This window comes from Sarcophilus harrisii, chromosome 1 (assembly GCF_902635505.1).
Source record: "Sarcophilus harrisii chromosome 1, mSarHar1.11, whole genome shotgun sequence".
NCBI lineage: Eukaryota > Metazoa > Chordata > Mammalia > Dasyuromorphia > Dasyuridae > Sarcophilus > Sarcophilus harrisii.
The window spans coordinates 53502090-53516670 of NC_045426.1; the positions used below are offsets into that span (position 1 = coordinate 53502090).

Sequence of the window (14581 nt, forward strand, 5' to 3'; positions counted from 1 at the left end):
AGGTGGCCTAGGGTGGCAGGCACATAGGAAATGCCTATTGATTAACTGATTAATATCTATATGACTTCAGGCAAGGTACTGGATTCTCTCAATCTTTGTTTACTCATCTGTAGAATTAGGATAACAACGCTTGCCTTTACAGCCTCATCTTCCCTTCTCTGTCTCAATGGGAGGCTTACTTTGAGAGCTATAAAGTTTAAACTACCTTCCTCCCCCCCAAAAAATTCAAAGACCATGAATTTAAGAGTGGAAAGAAACCTCAAAGGCCATCTAGTTCAACTCCTTTATTTTAAGATGAGGAAACTAAGGCCCAAGGTGGCATAAATAGCAGTTAGAAACATTTGAACCATGATATTCTGACTATCTATAATAATTTTCCATTTTTATCTTTTTATCCTTAAGGATTCAGCTCTGGTTAAAAAAAAAAAAAACAAATCCCAGATCTATTGGAAAAATCTATGGAATCAGAAAAAGAGGAGTCATTCACCTTAGAAATAGGTGAATTAGGCTGCTCTTTTCATCATATAGGATGTGAGATGTTGGGCTCTGCCCAGTGGTACAGAGCCCAGATTTAGAGTCTGAAGACTTAATTAAAATTATGACTTGCTATTAACTACCCCGCTGTGGAAAAAAAAAGGTATGGGTTTGTATGAAAAAGATTGGGGAGGGAGAATGGAAACGGCGAGCTCAAAATGAGTTAAAAGAAAGATATGACGGCTGAAAAGTTTAATTCTATACAACAGCAAGAGGCACAGTAGTCAAAATGAGGAAAGTACATTTGTGCCCTGCTCTGCTCTCATAAGACCACATCTGGAATCCTCTAGTGAGCTCCAGGCAACCAAAACATTTCAGGAAAGGTACTGACAAGTTGGAATGAATCCAAGATACTAAGAAGACTAGAAATGATGCCATCTATATAAGAGCACATGTGTAATGTGGATTTAAGTCCAACCATGGCCTCATGTAACAAAGGTGGAATAATCACCCTGCTCTGTCTCTGTCTCTCTCTTTTCCTCTCTCTCTCTCTTTTTCTTTCTCTCTCTCTCTCTCTCTCTCTCTCTCTCTCTCTCTCTCTCTGTCTCTCTGTCTCTCTGTCTTTCTCTCCCTCTCCTTCTCTCCTTCTGTCCCTTCCTTCTTCCTCTGACCTCCTCCCCATGCTCCTTTTACACCAAGGTATGAAACAATCAAGAGGGATGTTTTGCTTTTTGTTGTTGTTCAGTTATATCTGAATTATCATGAACTTTTGGAATACTTTCTTGGCAAAAATACGGAAGTGGTTTGCCATTTCCTTCTCCAGCATAAAAACGTTTTGCTATTTCCTTATTAATTAATTAATAAAATTGCATCATCTATCATTAACTAGCTCTTAGACCCACCTCAGTTTATTAAATATTTATTTTACAAATTGGAGAAAAATTTTCCCATAAACTTTTGGTTCTTTCCTCCCCACTTTCCCAAACTCCCTAATTTTATCTTGGTTTAAATAAATATCAGGGTTATTTGTCTATACTATTTATTAGTGGTAAGACCAAAAAAACTAATGGTTTAACCAATTATGAAGATATAATTATTTATATTATTTCAGCTATGAGAAAACTACAACCAAAGACATCTTTAACTTTTACTACAATGGCTCACTCTTCAATTCTGGCAACATTCCCACCATTCATTTTTTTCAGAATACCAATTCAAGCTTCTTTCAAGAATCTTCAAAATATATTTTTTTAGTGATAAACTTTTTATTTAAGGCAATGAAGTATAAGAAATATATTAGCACTTATTATAATAATTTCATTTGTGTAGGCATAACTCTTACAAATTTTTACCTGACATATAAAAAGGAAAATTATTGTACATATAAAATTTATGTAAATAATCATTATATACAATGCAATCATGGTAGGAATCAAGGAGCTTTCACTCCTCCCTATAGAAGAGTACTCAATACTTACTGTATGGCAATCACAGGAGTACAGTGGAAGCAGATGTGTAATTCCTCTAAATATTCCTCAGGAAGTTAAGAGTTAAATTTAGTCTTCCTCAGGAAACATTCTCTCAATTCTTTTCCTTTGTCCTCTTTGGAATCATCATAGTTAACAATCTCCCCAGAATAACTGTTAAGATTCTCAGTCTCCTCAGACTCTATAGAATCACAGTTAAAATGTAACTCCAAGATTTAATCCTAAGAAATGCTAGCAGTATCTATCTTCTCTTTGGGTGAGGGTACTGAATCTCCTGTTACATATTAAAGGAGCTGAGGATATCTGACTATAGTTTAAAAGCATAGACAGAATACAAGGCTATCAACCAGTTGTTCTGATCTGTAAATTGCCACTGGACCCAGATGGCCCTGAAGGGAAAAGTGAGGCTGGTGACCTTGCACAATCTTCCCTCACCTCAATCTAATTCACTTCCATGCCATAGCACCACCTCCCTGATGTCATGATTCTTTCTGAGAATGAAGAGCAAAAAATAACATATTAAAGGACTTGGGAATGTTTAGCATGAAGGAAGAGACAGGATTTGATAGTTTTCAAGGATCTAAAGGAATATAACGTAGAAAAGAGATTGGTTTTGCTCTGCTTGGAACCAGAGAAAATAAGGCACAGTGGTGCAAGTTTTGAAGATGTAGAGTATGAGACATAAAGAAAAGCTTCCTAAAAATTAGAGTGATCTCAAGATGCTGTGGGTTGCCTTGGATGTTGGTGAATTTCCCCTCACTGGAAGTTTTCTGGCAAAGGTCACCCATCAGGGATTTCCTTGTTGAAGGGATCTTTGTTTACTTCCAGATAGGGTTAGATGCCTGATGAATGCCTTACAAATTCTTAGGGTCCTTGATTCTGTGATTTGGATTCAAATCTTGGGGTTAAGGGTCAGCCTGAAGCCATGTTCAAGGTCAGGTCTGGCTCTAGAACAGTTAGGTGGTGGAACTTGGGTTGATGTGAATCATTGACCAGGGCTGGAGCGGAGAATCATTGAGATCACTAGATCACAAATTTAGTCTGTCACTTTGCAATTGAAACACAGAAACTCAAAGAAATTTAAATGACTTTACTGAAAATCAGCCAGGTATTAAGGAGTGATGTCTGGATTCAAATTCAGGTCCAGAAACTCCAAAACTAGTATTTTTCCTACTGCCCTGCTTTGCCTCCCTCAGCTTGGGATGAGTCTTACTTTAAGGTCAGAGTCAATTTTTGGCCAGGATTCAGCTTCAGTCTTGATTTTGTTTTTGTTGTCTCTTCTCCAGCTCATTTTACAGATAAGGAAACTGAGTGACTTGCCCAGAGTCATTTAGCTGGAAAGGATTTGGAATCTCCAGGTCCAACATGCTCTGTCTCATGAGTCACCAAGAATCTATGGCTGGACTTGGCATCATTCACTGGCCATGACTGAGAAAAGGCTGGCTCACTATTAGGGTTAATCTTTGGCCAAAGCTAGTGGGTCGAGCTTTGGCCAAGGTTAAGACATCTAGTAGCAGCTGAAGGTTGACTGAGTGTTTGATTGAGACCAGGGGTCATTCTGTGACTATGGAACAGAGCAAAACTAGCTGGTTCCTGTTGGGATCGCACTCAAAACTGGGGCTTCATTTACAGAATTCCCGCTACTGGAAACATTGGCTTCAGACAGCACTTAATAATTTGGTAGCACCTCACACCGTGATGGATGACCTAACCCTTGTAAGAAGGAGACAATAGCTTTCCCAGAGGCTCCATAAAAAGACATTGCTATCACTTCAACACCCCCAGCTAATCATTTATAGTGTTTTCTCACAGTCAGCCAAGTAGCTCCATCACATAACAGGGAGCTTGAAATCATGTGGACAATATGGCAGGCTTCCAAACCTGCAATGGGTACCACTTAGTCTTGAAAGAGAATGAGTGTGATGGCAGCCAGGTGGTGCCATGGCACACAGAGAACTGGACCTGGAGTCAGGAAGGCTCATCTTCCTGAGTTCAAATCCAGTCTCAGACACTTCCTAGCTGTGTTATTGTGGGCAAGTCATTTAACAATGTTTGCCTCAGTTTCCTCATCTGTAAAATGGAGGAGAAAATGGCAAACCACTCCAGTATCTTTCCTGGGAAAACCCCAAATGGGGTCAGGAAGAATCAGACACAACTGAACAATAACAACAACAACAAACTTTAGGGATTCCTGGGTTCCATTTGTAGATATCATTCATGCATTGTGTGACTTTAGGCAAGACTATGTGTTATAGTGGACAGAGTTGGATATGAAATGGGCAAGTCCTGGATTTAAATCCTGCCTGTCACTTATTAGCTATGGGATCCTAAGCAAGTCGCTTAAACTCTCTCAGCCTCAAGTTTCCTTCCTCCTTGTCATACAGAGATAATATCTGCAGACTTTGTTACAAAAGATTGTTGTAAGGATAAAATAAGCCCATTTACATCTAGGATTTTTTAAAATTTTAAACTACTGCATAAATACTGCTTGCCAATTTTAACCTCATTCTGCTTTAGTGTCTCTATCTGCAAATTGGCAGTGATAATATCTTCTTTTAAAGGATCAAAAGAAATGCAAAAGCTCTGCCATTGGGACAGTACCTCCTGCTGTTGGAGGCTCAGGATTTTCTTCTATAAATTATTGGGGGGAAGAGGAAAGGTAGAATACCTTGCTTGCCACCTCTCAGAAATGGCCATTTCTTTAGAGAATAATGTTGCCTCTGTCAGCAGAAAGTGTCCAGCTGCCAAATTTAGGGGACATCAGGAAGTAGAGGTAGTCTAATACCATAAAAATATGTGTGAGATCTCAGGGGAAAAAAAGAATATGATAAATTGCCTTAGTGCTTTATGGAACTCAGGCCCACTTTATTATTATATGGGTGGGGAGTCCGAGAGGCAGCATGTTTCAGTAGCCAGAAGGGCTAACTTTGGAGCTAACTCTGACATATATAAACAAAATGACTGCAAGCAGTTCATCGAGCCTTTCAGCAGCCTAAGTCAACAACCATAAAATATAGAAGATTTTGTGAAGGGCATCTCCACACCAAAGGTTGTCCCCACTGATGAAATCACAGGTCCTTGATCCTAGCCCATTCCAGGTCATGAGATAATGTACATGAAAGCATTTTTCAATATGGGATGAATTCTATGATGTGGGGGCTCTTAGCTATAGGATGTTCCCACACCTTCTTCCACATAGCTGATGGCGGAAGCTGCTAGGGAGTTTAGTGAAAAGCACATTGGAGCTGGGAATCAGAGATCTGGAGCTTGACTCCTGTGTCTGTTATCGATTATCTGTGTGATATTGTTCAAATGGGACTTCTCTGACTCAGTTTCTTCCCCCGTAAAATGAGAGGTTGGGTAAATGATTACTAAGGCCTCTGCTGGCTCTCCATTCTGTGATCCGGATCATGTAATTCTGATAATAATAGATAACATTTCATTTATATGAAGAGCGCATCATAGGTGCTAAATTACAGTAAGGGGCTGCCAGATGGTGCGCTCCTAATGGAGTTTCAAGGAGGGGTAAATGAGACGCCTCATGCTTGGCCCAGCTCCAGGACCTGTCAAAGCCTCCTGCGCAGGATATCCTGGACCCACCCCATCAAGGCTGGGCCCAGGGATGCTTCCCCTCACACCACCGTCAGCCCCCAACTTCCACAGGCCGGACAGCAAAAGCGGGGATCCCGGGGGCCCGTCTGGGAGAGATCTCCCTTCAGAGTGCACTTGCTTTTCCCAGTCCCTGCTGGTAGCTCCCCTGGGCCCTCTGCTCCGTCTGTGGTGGGGATCAGCTGGCCGCAAAGGAAAACATGCTGCCTACGGATGTTTTCAAACAATTTCTCTCTAGAGAGACCCAGTGTCTTAGGGCATGGGTTAGGGAGGAAACATGGGATCATAGGACTTGGAAATGGAAAAATTAGCATTTCCAAGCCTTCTACTTTACAGATTCAGAAATGGAAGTCCAGAGAGAAATGGGACTTATTTCAGGTCACACAAGTTCTAACTGGATGAGTTCTTTACTACCAAATAAATAAACGAGTAAACAAACAAACAAACGAATGGACAAATGAATAAATACATCAACCAGAGAGAAGGGTTAATACATTAGTTAATGGTAATGTTCAAGACAACTTCTTATTTAAAAAAAAAAAGATGCACATTTTTAAGTACTTTTCAGTGATTCTGATGAAATATTCCAGGTTGTTCTGGCTATTTTTTCCATCTCTGCCTTTTAAGAAATAGCAACAAACAGCTGAGGCCTTTTTCTCCTGCACCTGCCCCACTTTCACATCTCTCAGTCTTTGATTTGAAGTCTGGTATAAGCCCCCCAAAGGATGAATCACTCTGAACCGTGGAGGGCGGAAGGGGGTAGAATGTGGGCTTTGCTGCTGCAGGGCTAACCTTGGGCATTGATTCAGAGAGAAAGATTGGAGGCAACTTTAGATTTAGCACTGGAATCTTAGAGACCTTCTGGTTTAATAAGCTCATTTTCACTGATGGGAGAACTGAGGCTCAGAGAGGGTGACTTGTCCAAGGTGACGGAGGGAATTGACAGCAAGACTGGTATTGGAGATAGTTACCAGGTCTTGCCCCTCCAATACTCTTCAGGACAACAGTCAGGGCTCAGTCAATGGGTAGAAGAGAGGGTCAGTCTGTGTCCTGGGTCAAAAGTAAGTTTGTGGTCAGAATCAGTCAAAACTCAGCTATGGAAATCAGGGACTCGATGTGTGGCCAGAGTTAAGGATGAGCCTGGGGTCAAGGTCAGGGGCCAGTCTTTGGCTAAAACCAAGACACAGGCAAAAACTGGTGCTGGGACCAAGGACTTGGCTCAAGGGGTCATTTTCCCAGACTCAGAGAGGCTCAGACAACCTTCTTCCTCTATGAAAATGTCGCGGAGACCTCCAGATCATTCTCCATCTCTAAGACCTCTCCTCATAGCCATGTGCAGCAGCAGCCCTCACAGCCTCCCTCTGTCCTCCACAGCATCACTCACCTGGGAGAAGAAGGCAGTACTGGCCAGGGAGACATAGATGTTCTGCAGGCCCCCGGTGGGCACCGGAGCTAGCGGTGTGGGCAGGATCCGAGGGCAGTCCTGGCTGACCTGAAAGGGAGAAGGAGAAGGAGGGCTGAGAAGGTCTCTCTGGGCCCTGGCAGAAACTGGCTCTGGGATGAGCCAGAGGGAGCCAAGGCAGTTAGAGGCAGAGAGCAGAAGAGCTGAGAGGGAGCTCAGCCACAGTGCTAAAGGAAAGAAGGGGGGAGAAATGACTCCTTGCCCTCAAGGACTTGACTTTTCTATTGGTGAGAGAAAACAAACACCCAAAACAACTAAAATAGAAGAAAAGGCTATACCGATAAGCCTAGATTGCAAGGCTCAATAAGACTTTCAAGACTTATGTTCTAGTCAATAAATACTGGGGGTATTAAGATAAAATATTAAACAATCTTTTTCTACAAGGAACCCACACTGTGCTGGGTGAAAGAGCCAAGATTCACAGGAAGTAGCAGAAAACAAAGACTTCTAAGAGTATCTGAGGAAGGAGAGAAGGCTAGCAGCTAGAGGAAATCAAGGAAGGCTTTGTGTAGGAGGTGGCACTGGGGCCCCAAGGGCAGAGAAAGCCTGGGAAATACAGAAATGAGGAGAGAATGCATTCCACGGATGGGGGGTGAAAGCCGGGGCAAATGTGCAGAGGTAGGAGACAACACCCAAATCCAGGAAACACCAAGTGGTTCAATTTGGCTGGAAAATAGCATTTGTAGGGGCAGCTAGTTGGTGGATAGAGCACCAGCCCTGAAGTCAGGAGGACTTGAGTTCAAATCTGGTCTCAGACACTTAATACTTCCTAGCTGGGTGACCCTGGGCAAGTCACTTAACCCCAATTGCCTCAGTAAAAAAAAAAATGAAAAAAGAAAAGAAAAGAAAGAAAGAAAAAAGAAAATAGCATGTATAAAGGGGAATAATGTGAAATCAGACAGGAGAAATAGAGTAGAGTATTTGTTAAATGTGTACAGCCAAACTGGATTACCAAATTAGCAAGTCACTCAATTTTTCTGGACCTTCATTTCCTCATCTATAAAGCGAGGGGGTGGGATTCAGTGGAAGGGGTCTCTGAACACTCAGCCTATACTTCCATGTGTGGCGCAAGGGAAAATATAAAACAGGGTATGAGACAGAAGAAACAAGATATGGCAACAGGTTAGTGATGTGGAGCTTGGGAGAAGCCGGAATTGCAGGTGACTCCACGATTGCAAACCTGCATATACAGAAAGAACGTTAGAAGGAAGGAATTCTGGGGAAGAATTGACTTGGTGGAGAGGAAGATGATGCGTTCAATCTGGGGCATGTTGAGTTAGAAGTCATAGGCGAACACCCAGATGTGGGGGGAACATCCAGGCGATGATGTGGGGCTAGAGTTAAGGGGGAAAATATCTGTCCAAATGGATATGGCAACCGGAACCATGGAAATATACAGAAGGAAGAGAAGACAGATCCTTGGGAAACATCCACCCATGGCTGTGTGGTCTCAGAGATGGATGAGGCTCCAGCAATGGAAACTGAGTCATAAGCATCTACCTTCCTGCCTGACACATACCTCTGAATATCCACTGGCACCTCAAACTCCACCTGTCAAAAATAAACTCAGCATCTTGCCACAAAATCTCTTCCTCCTTCCAACTCTGCATTTCTGTTAATGACACCACCAGTCTGCCCATCACCTAGTTCCAAACCTTCCAGTCATCTCCCTCTCTCTCTTTGGCTCTCTCTATCCAGTGACTTGCAAAATCCCATCAGTTCTTCCATTAATCTAACTCCTTTTCCACTTCTACTGTCATCAGCCAAATCCAGGCTCTGGCTTTACAATTGGATGATGACATTATCTTTCTCTTTTCTTCCAATCCATTCTATACTGCCATTTTAAATTCATTATGCCCCACCCCTGCTCAAATACCCTCAATGGTTCCCTATTACTTAAAAGATAAATGTCAGACTCATTAGTCCGACACTCAAGGTCCTCTGCAATCTGGTCTAAATTCATCTTTCTAGACTTAGCTCCTGTCATCTTCTGCTCAGATGTCCTCCCTGGTCTACTTTCCTTATTCAAATGCTATTTATCCTTCAAGGTAGATCTCAAATCCACTCTCACAGAATCATTGAATCAGAGTCGGGAAGGACATGAGGAAGCATGAGTGCAGCCCCTTCTGCAATACCTCTGATAAGGGATGGTGCAGCATCCATCCAATGGCCTCCACTATCATTGAGACACACTCTTGCATTCAGACCAGCTCTCACTGGCTGAAAGATTTCCTTCTAACCAGCTGAAACCATCTTCCCTAGAATGTTTTACCCATTGCTTCTGCCTCCTGGGACCAAGCAGAACATCAAATCCCTCTTCCTTAGGACAGCCTTCAACTCCACAAAGGCAGCAATCAGGGCATCCCTAAGATATCTCTAAACACTAACCTGAAATTCAGTAACTTGTAACAAGCATGGAAAGGGAGACTGGAGTCAAGATGTGAAGGACTATAAATGCCCAACTGAGGAGTTGCTATTTTATCCAAAAGCAATAGGGAGCCATTGGAGCTCCTTGAGCCGAGGAGTGACATAGCTGGTCTTGTGTTTCAGGAAGGTTATTTTGGCAGCTGAATGAAGAATGGATTAGAGAAGGGAGGGAATATAAACAGAGAATCTAATTAGGAAGTTTTGGAATACTCCAAGTGAGAGTTGAAAAGGGTTTTAAAGCAGGCTGGGGACTTTGTGAGTGATGATAAGGGGCCACGGCAGCAGAACCTGGGGTCTTGAGGTCTTGCTCACTAAGCAACTCTGGAAAAGTCCTAATCTTTTTTGGGTAACAATTTCCTCATCTGTAAAATGGTACTAGGAACACTTGTCCTGCCTTTCTTGTCCTGCTCTTCTGAATTCTGGCCGTCAGAGAAGACAAGGAAGGTGACCTGATTTGGGAAAGTGGAAGTCGAGGCACCAAAGTGAGATAAAATCATATAAGATGAAGGAAATATGATGGATGGCCAGTGCCTTATGGGAGGTCTCCCCCCCCCCCCCGTCCTTCCCGTAGGTCCAGATTGTTCCATCGGAGCCGTGCCTGGTCTTGGCTTGGCTCTGCCCCTTCCGCATGAGCTGGTTCTGCAGGGAGCCCCTTCAGTTTCCTTAATTGAAAATCCATGGGTAATTTCAGGAAAATTTAATCCATATGTTACACTTAAATTGTCAGATGTTGTGTTTCAATCCAGGAACTCTGGAAATGAATTTCAAACCATTCTCTTTTTTCCTCCTTTTTTCTACTTGGAAGCTAAAGATTCAATCCAATCAAAGGGGCCCAGAGAAGTCTGAGGGGAGGAAACCCCCCATACCACAGGTTTGGAGTTGTTCCTGTGTCGCAGAAGAACCTCAAGTGGCCTCAGGAATTTCCTGCCTCATTCGCTCATTAACTCAATAAAAACTTATTGAACAATAATGATGCGCAATATTAAAAACAAAAGCTGAATGAGACATGCTCCTTTTCCTTAATAAAGATGACTTGCATTTATGTAGGTCTTTAAAGTTTATGCAGTGATTTACTCTGAGTATTATTATCCTCATTTTACAGATCAGGAAACTGGGGCCCAAGTTGGGCCAAGTGATTGGCCCAGAGTCATAATAAATGTGGAGGCTGGGACTCAAACTAAGGTTCTTTGATGTTCACTCCATGGAGTGATCTTTCCACCGTACCATGCTGACTAACCTTAAAAACTGGACAATTTCATTAAATCAGTAGGTTGGCTTTCTACATTTAATCTAAGAATATCTAAATTTTAGTCATCATACAAGGTCTGGGTCAGATGTGGTCTCCCCCAGGAAGTCATCCCTGACCACTCACGGACAATCTCTGTGTTTCTCTAGTATTTTTTATTGTTTTCATTTCATGTTTCAGCAGAGGATTCCTGGTCTTATAATTTTAATAATTTTTTCATCTTTTATCTTTCCAAAAAGATTGGAGACTCCCATCAAACTGTGAGTTCGTTGAGAACAATGGATGCTTTTTGCCTTTGTATCCTCAACACTTAGCACAGAGCCTGGCTCACAAGTACTTACTCTATATTTACTGGCTGACTGGGAGGCTGGGATTGTATTGGCCACAAGGGCCAACGCAGTCCCTAAGCATTAGACTGTAAACCTCAGCTACCCATTGGACATTTTAAACACAGCATGTCCAAAATGAAATGCATCTCTATCATTATCATCGCTAAAATTTTATAGCACTTACTCCATGTTAAGAGTTTTACAGTCATTGCCCTGACAACAACTGGGAGATAGGTGCTATTATTATCCCCAGATGAGGGAATTGAGGCAAATTAAGTTACTGGCCTAGGACTGCACAGCTAGTAAGTATCTAAGGCTTGATTTAAATTCAGGTCTTCCTGACTCCAGACCCAGAGCTTAGTGCACTAGGCTTCCCTCCACACAAATACTCCCTTTCCAAGCTTCCCTTTTTCTATAGGATAGAGTCACCATCTTTCCACTCAGATTCACGTCCCCAGTGCCACCTTTTACTAATTACTCTCACTCATCCCCCAGACCCAATCTGTTGCCAAATCTTGCTCTGTCTCCTGCAAATTTCCCTTCTTTCCACTCGCATTGCCAATACATTAATTTAGACCCTTGACACTTCTCAACTGGGCTATTAAAAAGATATCCTAATTTTTAGGATATTCAGGTATCCTGCCTTAGGTTTCTCCCTCTTTCAATCAGTCTTCCGGACAGCCACCGGGGAGATTTTATTAAGAGTGTAGATCTGGGAGGGAAAAGGCCCCACATGTGCAAAAATGTTTGTAGCAGCTCTTTTTGTGGTAGCAAAGAATTGGAAAATGAGCGGATGCCCAACGGGGAACGGCTGAATAAGTTGTGGTATATGAAGGTAATGGAATATTATTGTTCTATAAAAAATGATGAACAAGCTGATTTTAGAAAGGCCCAGAAGGATTTATACTAACTGATCCTGAGCAAAACAAGGAGAACCAGATATACTCCATACACAGTAACAGTAAGATTATGTGATGATCAGCTATGAAAGGCTCTTCTCAACAGTTCAGTGACCCAAAGCAATCCCAATAAACTCTGGATAGAAAATGCCATCTGCATCCAGAGAGAGAATTATGGGGATTAAATGTAAATCAACACATGCTATATTCACTTTTTTTCCTGTTTTTTTTCTCTTTTGGTTTTTCCCTTTTGTTCTGATTTTTCTCTTCCAACATGATTTATAAAGAAATGTATATTTAAAAAATTAATATGTATGTATAGCCAGAAAAAAATAAAACAATTAATTTCTTAAAAATCCTCCCAAGTCAGGGGCAGTGAGGGGGTGCCACAGTGCACAGAGTGTCAGGCTTGCAGTCAGGAAGCCCTGAGTTCAAATCTAACCTCAGACACTTACTAACTCTGTGACCCTGGGTGATTCATTTCATTCTGCTTATCTTAGTTTCCTCATCTATAAAATGAGCTGGAGAAGGAAACTGCAAACCCTTCCAGTACCTTTGCCAAGAAAATCCCAAATAGAGTCATGAAAAATTGGGCACAATGGAATGGAACAACGTATTATAACTGCCCTACTCCATAAACACCAGTGGCTCCCTATTGCCTCTAAGACCAACCCTCTGGTCCCTATCTACCTTTCCAGTCTATTCCAGCTCCACTGGCCTATTTACTCTTTCTTAAGAATGTCACTCCACTTCTTAATTCCACCTCGCTCTGTTGTCCCACCCTCCTCACTTCAGGAAGCTTTCAGTTCCTCCAAGATCCACATCAAAGACCACCTTTTACAACAGACCTTTTTGGTCCCTTCCAGTTTCCCCATCTCCCAGTGCATTCTTGAAGATGACCTTTCTTTCAGTTCTGTTTATTTTCTTTTATATCTGGTACCTACCACAGAGCCTGGCACACAGTAAGAGCTTAATCAAAGCCTGTTGATCAATTGATTGAAAAGCGAAAAGAGCCTCACCGGCCAGGGAGGGATGAAATCCCCAGCAGACGGCCAAAGCACTGGACCCAGGCTAGCTCTGGAACCTGGAGCTGGCTGAAGCCCAGCCCTGCTCTCTGAGCAGGAAAAAGTTACACTACCCACCTCTCAAGGACTGTTGTGAGAAAAACCTTCTGTAAACTGTAAAAAGCTGTAAAATCTAAGTTGTTGTGATTATTACCAGTAGCTCTCAAAGCCTTTCTTGGGAGATCTCCAAACTCCACCCCACCTCTGGTTTGCCAGGTTCCCAGCAAGGCAGGGAACAGCAGCTAGCAACAACATCCTCTCCCAGCGTGGTACACCGGGAGGAATATTAGCCATGGAGTCAGAAGGCATCGGATTCTAATTTAATACCAACTGGCTGGGTGACCGTGGGCAAATTCTCTGAGCCTTGATGGGGAGAATAAGATCTCAGGGTGTTATGGGGATTGAATGAGGAAATATGTGCATAATATTCTGTGAACCTAAAAGTGCTTAGTGAAGTGCTAAAAACATGAGACTTGAGAGTCAGGCCTGAGTTCAAATTTTGCCTGTGTGATTTCTGTTTGATTCAGTTTTCTCATCTGTAAAATGGGGCTAATAATAATATTAATCTTTCAGGGATGTTAGGATCAAATGAAATAATAATTGCAATATCAAATAAGATAATTGCAATGATAGTAATAATAATAATGAAAACACAAGCACAGTGGCAAGCATGATATAAATGGTAGCTATTATTAGGATTGTTATTATTTTAGTTAGATAAAACCTCTTATGTTATTCTTATGAAAAAGATGGAAAAACATGGACTTAGAGTATATGATTAGGTGAATTTAAAATTGGTATAGTAGCCAATAATGATTTGAAGTCCACTTGAAAGGAAAATTCTAGGGAAGCCAGGCCCACATGCTTGAGCTTGGACTGGTTAACCTTTTTATTAATGATTTGGCCAAAGCCAGAAATGCCCCCATGTATTGAAATTGTATTTTGGTGGGGTCCCCATGCTTTCCTCCCATTTAGTATAGTATGTATATAGGCAGCCAGCTTAAAATAACAATGATATAAAATAAAGGGTGTAGAAAAGCCATTTGCAAACCTGACTCAGAAAATAAATGAGACAACATCCTGAAACGACATGCAAAATTAGGGGAAGCCAGCCAGGCCCCGATGTAACAGCCTTTCAGTCCCACTAACGGTCCTCAGTCTGTAAGCCACAGATAAGCTCCAACAGGCCCAGAAAGACTAGTAAAGTGTTATGTAAATGAAGGAAACTTAAGGTAGCACTGATAACTTTAAGATGACTTGGATGTATTAATTAACTAAGGCTAAGGTGGCCTAGATAAGCATTAGTCCATCTCCCACCCCCCAAACCCTATAAAAATGGAATCTCACCTCGCCCCCCACCCCCACCCCAGCTCTTCTCCATCTGCCAGAGTCTGCTGGAGTGCTCCCAACTTTGATCAAAAGCCACCTAAGTGATTCTCTGGGCTCCTCGCTCTCCTGTCTCCCTGTCCCTCCTCCACCCTCTTGCTGAGGATTTCAGGGCTTGTACCTGAGGAGTAAGTGCTCCCATGATGATTTCTGAAGCCCCAGATTGCATCCTGATGCTATTACGCTCCCACTGTGTAT

General features: G+C 42.2%; 1 protein-coding gene across 1 annotated transcript in view; it reads right to left on the bottom strand.

Annotated features, from left to right (window-relative positions):
- Positions 1 to 14581, bottom strand: part of PLXND1 (plexin D1) — a 196319-nt gene that overhangs the window by 81415 nt on the left and 100323 nt on the right. The window contains exon 9 of the mRNA XM_031955593.1: positions 6955 to 7062. Coding sequence (XP_031811453.1) covers positions 6955 to 7062 — 108 coding nt within the window. The remainder of the gene's footprint in view (positions 1 to 6954; positions 7063 to 14581) is intronic.